Source organism: Passer domesticus, chromosome 15 (genome assembly GCF_036417665.1).
Source record: "Passer domesticus isolate bPasDom1 chromosome 15, bPasDom1.hap1, whole genome shotgun sequence".
NCBI lineage: Eukaryota > Metazoa > Chordata > Aves > Passeriformes > Passeridae > Passer > Passer domesticus.
Window position 1 is genome coordinate 16,027,644 of NC_087488.1, and position 10,386 is coordinate 16,038,029.

General features: G+C 53.7%; 1 protein-coding gene across 13 annotated transcripts; it reads left to right on the forward strand.

Annotated features, from left to right (window-relative positions):
* Positions 1-80: 80 nt before the first annotated feature.
* On the forward strand, positions 81-10,337 carry E4F1 (E4F transcription factor 1). Of its 13 annotated transcripts, none has more exons than XR_010347944.1 (16): positions 94-517; positions 798-937; positions 1,433-1,529; positions 2,136-2,341; positions 2,543-2,663; positions 2,935-3,087; positions 3,563-3,729; positions 4,020-4,247; positions 4,540-4,648; positions 5,172-5,389; positions 6,228-6,426; positions 7,785-7,945; positions 8,623-8,685; positions 8,816-9,228; positions 9,271-9,312; positions 9,355-10,337. XR_010347944.1 is itself a non-coding variant. In XM_064389962.1 (15 exons), exons 1-14 carry the CDS (start codon positions 373-375, stop codon positions 9,161-9,163), a joined length of 2,355 nt encoding a protein of 784 aa, XP_064246032.1. In that variant the 5' UTR covers positions 94-372; the 3' UTR covers positions 9,164-9,212; positions 9,271-10,337. The 13 variants fall into 13 exon arrangements, 5 of the variants coding, with proteins under 5 accessions (XP_064246034.1, XP_064246035.1, XP_064246032.1 ...); XR_010347945.1 differs by having other exon boundaries at positions 9,271-9,291; XR_010347946.1 differs by having other exon boundaries at positions 8,816-9,522; positions 9,606-10,337.
* The last annotated feature ends 49 nt before the right edge of the window (positions 10,338-10,386 follow it).

The window sequence follows — 10,386 nt, forward strand, 5'->3', positions numbered from 1 at the left end:
CGGGAGCCGGCGCCCGGTGTCCCCTCCGTCCTCCCGCACGTCGCCGCCGATGGCGCCCGGCGCGCTGCGCTCTCATTGGCCGCCCGGCCCGAGGGCCCGCCCCCCGCGCGCTGCCATTGGCCAGGGCGCGCCGGGGCTCGGTCGGTACCGCGTTGGGCAACGCCGCGGTAGCTCCTCGGGAACTGCCCGGGCTCCGCTCCGCCGGGGCCCGGCGGTCACCGGGGCGAGCGGAGGGACCGCGCCCCGACAGCGCTGGACAGCGCCCGGAACCGCCGCGCGGCCGGCGCGTTCCCCGCCGAGCCCCGTCCCGTTGTTATGACGACACGGCCGTAAAGCCGCCATCTTGCGGCGCGTTGCGACACGGGGGCCGCGATGGCAACGGGCGCGGGGCCGGCGGCGCTTACGGCAGCAGCGGCCGGGCCGGGCCGGGGCGCGGCCGCCGCGGCCCCCGGGCCCCCCGCGCCCCTCGCGGCCCCCGCCGCCCTCATCGGCCTCCCGCCGCCCTTCGGCGAGCAAGGTACCGCCCTCGCGGGGCCCCGGCCGGCACCGCCCGGCCTGGCGGCGGCGCGGCCCGGTGGGTGCGGGGGCCGGGCCGGTGCTGCCCGCGGGGCGGGAGGCGGCGGGGTCGCCTGGGCCGGGGTCGCCCCGCTGCCCTGCAGCACCCCCAGGCGGTGTGTGCCGGGGCCGGGACAGGCTGGGAGCGCACCGAGCGCCCGGCGGCCCGGTGCCCGGTGCCGGTGCCCGGTGCCGGTGCCCGGTGCCGCGGCCCGGCCCCGCTGACGGCGCTCTCCCCGCAGACGAGGATGACGTGCACCGCTGCGGGCGCTGCCAGTCCGAGTTCAGCTCGCTGCAGGAGTTCGTGCAGCACAAGCTGCAGAAGCGCTGCCAGCGCCCTCCCGACGCGCTGGCCGGCCTGCTCGGGCAGGACGGACAAAAGGTGACTGCGAGGTTTTATCAAAAACCCTGTGTCGGGATTTTCCCCTCCTGAGGAGCTGAGGGGTTCAGGAGAGAAATGTAAACAATAATGATTTGCTGCTGTAGAATGCAACAGGTGCAGCTGGGATTGGGGCAGGTTGGTTGTTTCTAATTAAGAGCCAGTCACAGATGAAGCTGCATCGGGCCCTGAGAGTCACAACGTTTTGTTATGCATTCTGTTCTTGTTCTGTGTAGCTTTCTGGTCATTCTTTTCTCTCTGTTCTTTTAGTATAGTTTTAATGCAGTATTTTACTATAATATATATCATAATATAACAAACCAGCCTTCTGAAAATGGAGTCAAGCCTCGCGTCTCCACACATGGAGAGTTACCAACAGGTGACAGCGGCTTCTCCCAGCCTGGGCTGGAAATCATTCGGGTGTGCTGGGTTGGAGGGAGGGAGCAGTGTGCTCAGGCGAGCAGAGCCTGCCTGCTGAGGGCTGCTCTGTGCCAGCAGGTGGTTCCTGCTGTCGAGGAGTCCATCACTGTTGCTCACATTGTCGTTGAAGCCTCTTCCATAGCAGAGGAGATCAGCGACGCCTCGGCCATCGTAGGTGAGCTCTGCCAGTGCCGCGGCACCCCGGGGGGGTCTGGTACCTGTCCCCTCATCTGTGACCTTCCTGATGGCTTTGGGTGGGTGACACCTCCGTGTCACTGGGATTTGGGGCTGTTCCCACAGAGCCCTGGGCCAGCTCTGCAGTCCTCCCCCACCAGGGCAATGGAATAGCCATGGGATGGGTTGGGTTGGAGGGACCTCAGAGCCCACCCAGTGCCACCCCTGCCATGGCAGGGACACCTCCCACTGCCCCAGGCTGCTCCAAGCCCTGTCCAGCCTGGCCTGGGCACTGCCAGGGATCCAGGGGCAGCCCCAGCTGCTCTGGCACCTGTGCCAGGGCATGCCCACCCTCACAGAAACAATTCCTTTTCAATACCTATTCTAAACCCAATCTCCTTTAGCTTAATTAATACAACTAATTAATACAAATTAGATGTTAAACTCTGTTCCAGAAGTGCCCATTTATGCTGCCATAATGAGGAGGTTGCAAAGACTCCAGTGGCAGGTTTAAAACATCTTTTCTCCTTCTTCCTGCTGACATGCTGAGACAGGGGATGGTTTGTTGTCCTGCAAGGAACCCAACTGTGTCCCCACCTTTTCCCAGGCAGTGGGCACATCAAAGAGGTCATTGTAGCAGGAGAGCACGTGTTTGAGAACCCGAATGGCCACGTGGATGGGGAGGTCAGTGAGGAGCAGGGCAGCCCCGAGGAGCAGGAGCAGGACACGTCCAGCGAGCTGATCAAGGTCAAGCTGCAGGTCAACAAGGAGGGGCGATACGTGTGTGAGCTGTGCCAGAAGACATTTAAAACTGTGAGTAGCCCCTCTGCTGGTGTGGCTTGGGGAGCCTTTTAGGCTAAGAGATGCCAAGACTCAGCAGCAGTGTGCTTTACTGCCTGCCACCCTTCCCAGAGGGAAGTTCTGCCTTCACAAGGAGCCTTGTTGTTCTTTACAGCTCAAATGTAAAGTCTTTAAACTCTTTGGAACGTCTCTTAAAGGAAATTCTTTCCCTAGGCCAGCATCCTCAAAGCTCACATGATCACTCACAGCAGCAGGAAGGACTATGAGTGCAAACTCTGTGGGACCTCCTTTAGGACAAAGGGGTCTCTGATCCGACACCATCGGCGGCACACGGGTGAGAGTTCTCCCAAACAGAGCTCCTTCTTACTGGAGCTGTTTGTGGTTATCCATTTGCCTTCCAGTGGAATTCCTTGCTGCTTCCCATGTTTTGCTGAGCTGAGACCATTGAGCTCCCCAGAATTTGGGGGCCTGGGAGGCAGTAGAAGGTTCTGGGATAGGCACAGTCATGTTCTCCAGAAAGCTGAACATGTTCTTCACCCTGTCACACAGAGCTGATCCTGGCAGTGCTGGCTTTAACATGGTTGTTTGATTCTTGTCATTTCCAGATGAAAGACCTTACAAATGCAAGAAATGTGGGAAAAGCTTCCGGGAATCAGGAGCTTTGACTCGGCACCTTAAATCTCTGACGCCTTGCACTGAAAAAATCCGCTTCAACGTGACCAAAGAAATAGTTGTCAACAAAGATGATCTGCCATCAGGTCAGTGATGCTGCCAGGACCTGCCTCCTGTCTGAGAAAGCCAAACCCTCACAGCACTTGGAATAGAAATTCCTTCTGGCACAGGCTGCCCAGAGCAGCTGTGGCTGCCCCTGGATCCCTGGCAGTGCCCCAGGCCAGGCTGGACAGGGCTTGGAGCAGCCTGAGATGGTGGAAGGTGTCCCTGCCATGGCAGGGGTGGAACTGGATGACCTGTAAGATCCCTTTCAACCCAAACCATTCCATGATTCTTGTTTATTATAAGAATTATTCCCGTGGTTTTGAAATGATATTTTCTATACCAGAAAAAGTAATTTATAGAGCAAAGTTATTACCTTGAAGCTGGGTGTGAACTCAAGAATGTTTGAGAATCTGGTACCAAGGTGGTGTTAACAGGCACCTTGTGCTCTGAGGCAGGTTTTTTAGGGCACAAGGAGTTGCTGAGGGGTGCATTTCCCCACGTGGTTCATCCCTGCAGGGCCCTGCAGCTCCAGCACAGACACGGTGTCCTCCATAGCGAGCGAATCCATCGAGGCCTCCCCTGTCATCCACCTCGTGACAGATGCAAAAGGCAACGTGCTCCATGAGGTCCACGTGCAGATGCAGGAGCTTCCCGTGGTGGATGCAAAACCCCTGGAGCCAGATGTGAGTGTTGTTTGCCTCAAACACCCTCTGTGTGTTTTACACAAAGACATTCCACCTCGTGAGCAGAGGTGTCTCAGGTACTGACAGTAAATCTGGGTGTGGAATGAACTTGGTGGGCTTGTCATTGAGTACAGGTCCATCTCATCCTCCTCCTCAGCCCAAGGTATTCCCTGGTTGATCTTTGCACCCCACAGCACAGCACTGCACACCCCAGAGAGAGTGGCCCTGCAGCAGTGTTGCTGTAAAACGTTGTGGGTTTGCTGTGCCCAACTTCCTCTCTGTTCCTTCAGCAGCCGCATCCCGAGGAGCTGCCCTGCGAGGGGGAGGTGAACAGTGAGAACCTGCTGAGGCAGGCCATGAGGAATTCGGGCATTGTCATCGAGAGAGTGGCCGTGGAGGAGGTGCAGAAGCCAGAGGAACCTGTGGCAGCTGCTCCAGAAGAGCTGGAAAACAAAGGGGTGGAAGTAGAAGAGGAGCCGTGTGGGGAGCAGTGTGCTAAACTGGAAGGAGCAGAGTCTGTATGTTTGTATTCCATCAACAGATTCATTTTTTAACCTTCCTTGTCTCTATTTGGTTGTGGGCAGCACTGTTGTCCTCATGTGTCTGCCTGTGGCTTTGTGTCAGGTTTTAGAGTTACACTGTGCAGGTGTGATTTAAGGAAGATGTTCCTTCAGGCACATGGTGTCTCTTTTCACAACAGAGAACTCTTTCCTGTCAAAGCTGCAGTGCTTAACTGGGAATTTGGGTAGCAATCCTAACTGGACACAGCAGTACAAAAATAGAAAAGCAGTTTTCCCATTTTCTGTCCAGCAGACACCTGCAGAAAGAACCAACGGGTACAAACGTTACATTTGCTCTCACTGTAATGAAGCCTTCAGTGAAGCTGCTGCCCTGGAAACTCACAGCAAGAGTCACACAGGTAAAGTGCTGCTGGGGCTGCTGTGTGACACGAGCTGTGGCTCAGTGAGCTCAGCCATGCACAGCTCCCCTGAGGAGGAGAGACTGCAGGGGCTGGGCCTGGTCAGTCTGGAGAAGGGAAGGCTGCGAGGGGATCCATCAATCCACACAAATCCCTCCCAGGGGTGTCAGAGGATGGTGCCAGTGACAGGATGAGAAGCAGTGCCCAGAAACTAAAACACAACAAGTCCCATGTTGACATGAGGAAAAACCACTTTGCAATGAGGGTGGCAGAACCCTGGACACATTCCTGTGTCACCTGCTCCAGGTGACCCTGCCTGGGCACAGGGCTGGACTGGATGATCACCAGAGGTCCCTTCCCACCCCATTTTGGGGTTCTGTGAAAGCCCACACACATGGTTGACAATACAATTCCTCCCCTTCTCCAGGTCACTTTTTGTTACAATTCAGTCACACCTGTACCACATCCTTGTGCTGCAGCTTGCCCCGGATCAACCACACATTTTCCCCCTGTGTCCCTCTAGAGTACAAACCTTTCAAGTGTGAGGAGTGTGGCAAGGAGTTCACCAAGGGCTACCTGCTGAAGAAGCACCAGGAGGTGCACGTGAACGAGCGGCGGTTCCGCTGCGGGGAGTGTGGCAAGCTCTACAAGACCATAGCCCACGTCAAGGGGCACCGGCGCGTGCACTCGGACGAGCGGCCCTACGCCTGCCCCAAGTGCGGCAAGCGCTACAAGACAAAGGTGGGCCCCCTCCCAAACCTCCTCAGGGCATGCCCAGAGCCTGGCTTTGGCACAGGGCAGGAGGCTTTGCTCCTCAGAGAGCTCGCCTGTCTCGTGTAGCCCAGAGAAGTTGTGGCTGCTCCAACCCTGCGAGTGCACAAGGCTGGATTGGACAGGGCTTGGAGGAACCTGGGATAGCGAAAGGTGTCCCTGCCCATGGCAGGGGGGTGGAACAAGATGTTCCTCACAGTTCTTTCTAACCTAAACCATTCAGTGATTCTGTGAGCTGAAACTCCAGAAAGATGTTGGGGTTTAGTGGGCAAAAGGACATTTTTTGTAAAACCATCACATTTCTGAAGAAACTGTTCCTTCATGTGTGGAGCAAATATGTAATAACAGTGTCCTGGTTCTGGCCAGGACTGGGTTAATTTTTGCAGTAGCCAGGAGGGTGCATGGCTAGAACAATCTGGTGTGGGGGGAAAGGGGTTCCTTCTGTCTATTATTAGGGCAGGTAAGTTGCTCACCTCTTTCTTGCACTCTCTGTCATCAGTAGTGGTTTTCTATCTTATTTCTGTTTCTGGTAAATTGTTCTTATCTCAATCCATGATCTTCACCTTTTGTGCCTCCAATTCTCCTCCCCAGCTCACTGTGAGGGGAGGGGGAGAGGGAGAACAAGTGAGTGGCTCACGGTTTGGAGAGTCACGGTGTGAGCACTGACTTGGGAAGTACCATTCCTAAACCACCACCCCAGAAAATCATCCTCATGCCCTATAAGAGATGTTGAGTTCCAATGTGGGAACAAACCCGTGAGCTGGCCGTGTCCTTGCTGAGCCCTTGCCTTGCCTCCCTGTGCGTGCAGAACGCCCAGCAGGTGCATTTCCGGACCCACCTGGAGGACAAGCCCTACGTGTGCCAGTTCTGCAGCCGGGGCTTCCGGGAGAAGGGCTCCCTGGTGCGCCACATCCGCCACCACACCGGCGAGAAGCCCTTCAAGTGCTACAAGTGCGGCCGCGGCTTCGCCGAGCACGGCACCCTCAACAGGCACCTCAAAACCAAAGGTGAGCAGTGCTTCCCAGTGTGGGGACACGACTCCATTTTGCTCAGAAGGCTGATTTATTATGTCAGATATTAAAATACTACATTAAAACTATACTAAAAGAACAGAGAGAGAAGAAAGATCCAAGTGTGAGGACACGAGCCTTGACTCCATTTTGCTCAGAAGGCTGATTTATTATGTTATATATTATATTAAAATACTACATTAAAACTATACTAAAAGAACAGAGAGAGAAGAAAGATCAGAAGGTTACAAAGACATAGAATAGAATAGAATAGAATAGAATAGAATAGAATAGAATAGAATAGAATAGAATAGAATAGAATAGAATAGAATGCATAACAAAATCCTGTGACTGCTCACAGCCTCGGCACAGGTAGCTGTGATTGGTCATCAATTGAAAACAATCCACATGGAGCAGTGGAAGATGCACCTGTTGCATTCCACAGCAGCAGACAGTTATTGTTTACATTTCTTTCCTGAGGCTCTCAGCTCCTCAGGACGGGAAAATCCTAGGAAAGGATTTTTCATAAAATATCATGGCTACAGAGCAGAGCTGCCCTGGGCTGGCATCTGGGAGTGGTGCTGAGGGTGGATCTCAGCAGCTGACAGAAGCAGAGGACACGTCTCAAGCTGTGTCAAGGGAAATACAGGTTGGATATTAGGAAAAGGTTTTTTACAGAAAGTCCTGGAATGGTGTGCCCAGGAGGTGGTGGAGTCACCATCCCTGGATGTGTTTAAACCAAGACTGGATGTGGCACTCAGTGCCATGGTTTAGTTGAGGTGTTAGGGCTGGGTTGGACTCGATCTTGAAGGTCTCTTCCAAGCTGGTCATTCTGTGAATTCTGTGGATCTAATGGCCCACATGGAGTTCCAAGAAGGAAATGTCTGGGTAAAGTTTAATAATCTGGTCTGGTGGGATTAGTTGAACTGGACTTGCTGCTCCTTTAGCTCCTAAGCAGGGATTTCCAGACTTCTTCAGGTAGTGCTGACGGTGTTATTCCAAAGGAACAATGCAAGTTTACTGGAGGAAAAAATGGACTTTTGTAGGAGATACTGAGATGTATCAGCAGAAAAGATCAATTATGTAAAATATTACCAAATTCTTCCTGTGTGTTCTTCACACATGGCTTGGATACCCTGAGTGGTTTTACCACCTGAATTTACCCATGTGGTGCTTGGAGTTGCACTGGACAGCTGCCCTGCTCCTGGTGGCACTGGGACTCTCCTGGGCTGTTCCTTGGCTTGTCCTGGTGGGCCAGGAGCCCCTCAGGTGCCACTGGTCACTTGTCCGTGGCATCCCCCTGCTGCTGCTGGAGATGGTCACAAGAAGTGATGTTTTTCTGGACTCCCATGCAGGCGGCTGCCTCCTGGCTATGAAGGAGGTGGAAGAAGTGATAGTGTCAGAGGAGAGCCAGTCTGCTGACAACCTGGCAGCCACGGTCCTTTCGGAGGATCCGCACACGGTGCTGGTGGAGTTCTCCTCGGTGGTGGCAGACACCCAGGAGTACATCATCGAGGTGAGGAGGGGCAGCCAGCCTGCTCACGGGGAGCTCAGCACAGGCTTTGGTCAGGAAAAACTGCAGTTGTTCATGTTCCTGCTCCAGGCTCTGCCCTGCCTGCAGTGGGATCAGCCTTGTTTGGGGGGAAAGCACTTGGAGCCTCCCCACCCTCCCAAAGTGCTGTGTGTGCCAGGAGGCTGAGCCTGAGAACTTCTGACCACACCAGATTTTAGGTCCTCACAAGCTTCAGCTTTCCCTCCTATTTCCTCCCATTTCTATTTAATTTACTGTGCCCCAGATAATCTTGTTGTTTCTAACAGAGGCTGCCAAAAGCAATGAATTCTGCATTTCACTTTCTCCCCTCTGTCACACAGAGGCAGTTCTCAGCAGGGTAACACAGCTCAGTCATTGAGTGCTGCTGTAGTTCTCCTCCAGTAGGAGAAAAATCTGCTGCGTGGCCAAATCCTGCTGAGGGAGGACATTCTCTTTCAGTTATTTGTCAACATTGTGCATTCCTTTTAAGTAGCTCCTGATAATGGGATTGGGAGGGAATGTCAAGGAGTTGTCTTTGGAGCAGCTGCTGCATGTGAGTGGAACAGAAAGGCTTGTGCAAAAGATCTTAGTGAATTATATCTCAGTGATAAAATTCTTTTTATAAGAACCTAAAAAGAGAATAATCTTATTTTGTCTTCCAGACTTCTACCGAAGACATGGAGACCAGTGAAGCTACTGAAATAATAGAGGGAACAAGACACGAGGTAAAGCAGTGGCAGGAGGGGTGACACGTGGCAGAGTGTGTGTTCCTGGAGCAGCTGGATGCAGAGCTGCTCCTGCCACTGCCCCGTGCAGTGAAAACTGCTCCTAACGCAGCAGCCCTGTCCCCTGCAGGTGGACAGCCACATCATGAAGGTGGTGCAGCAGATCGTGAACCAGGCCAACTCGGGCCACCAGATCATCGTGCAGAACGTCACCGTGGCCGAGGGCGCCGCGGCCGCCGACGCCGCCGACACCATCACCATCGCCACGCCCGAGAGCCTGACCGAGCAGGTGGCCATGACGCTGGCCTCGGCCATCGGCGACGGCGCCGTGCTGGCCGCCGAGGGCGGGCTGGCCGCGCAGGAGGCCACCGTCACCATGGTGGCCTCCGAGGACATCGAGATCATGGAGCACGCGGGCGAGTTCGTGATCGCCGCCGCGCAGGAGGGAGAGGTGGAGGTGCAGACCGTGATCGTGTGAGGGGCTCGGGCTGCTCGGGGAGCGCGCGAGTGGTCAGGGGGCAGGGCAGGTGTGAAACGGGGCAGGTCTAAAATGGGACAGGACAGGTCTAAAATGGGATAGAACAGGTCTGAAACGGGACAGGGCAGGTCTGAAATGGGACAGGGCAGGTCTGAAACGGGGCAGGACAGGTCTGAAATGGGATAGAACAGGTCTGAAACGGGGCAGGGCAGGTGTGAAACTGGATAGAACAGGTCTAAAATGGGATATAACAGGGCAGGTCTGAAATGGGGCAGGTCTGAAACGGGACAGGACAGGTGTAAAATGGGATATAACAGGTCTGAAATGGGATATAACAGGCCTAAAACAGGACAGGACAGGTCTAAAATGGGATAGGACAGGCCCAAAGGGGACAGGGCAGGTCTAAAATGGGATATAACAGGTCTGAAACGGGACAGGACAGCTCTAAAACTTGATAGAAAAGGTCTAAAATGGGATAGAACGGGTCTGAAACAGGACAGGACAGGTCTAAAACTGGATAGAACAGGTCTAAAATGGGAGAGGACAGGTCTAAAATGGGAAAGGACAGGGCAGGCCTGAGGTGTTCTCAGTCTAAATCCAACACCGGGAGTTAAACCCTTGGCCTGGTCGCCCCGAGGAGACTGACAGGTCCCAAGTGGCACTCAGTATTCTGTACAGCAGCCTGGAATTAAGGAGGATCCTTTGGGAGTCAGCCCCCTGTGCCCAGCACTGGGACAGCAGTGGTCTGGTTTTTAAAAGGATCAGAAAGTGTAGCAAGTGTGTGGGGGTCTCACGAGGGATTACTGAAATATATGCATTTAAAACAAGTTGAGAAAACCAAACCTAAGGAGTGGTGGTGTGTGCTGAGCACCACTGAAACACTCTCATGCCTTTAACCTCACTCCTTCAGGCCTCCCAAGGCACGGTACTGCAGTATTTCTCTTTTCTTTGGTATCCTGGACAAGTAGCCTTATGTACTGGTCTATGAATGCATCATTGTACCCTGCAATGCCAGCCAGGCTGCTCTGAGAGCCAGCCTGGGGGCTGGAAAGCCATATTGTATAGCAATTTGGTTTTTTTTAACCATATATGGATTTTTAATTGCATATTGTACAGATTTGGCATGTAAATAAATACATTTTTAAAAATAAAATTATTTAAAGTTCTTACTACATTTTTTTTTCAATTTCTATTCTATTATACTCAAACAGAAGAATTTCTGG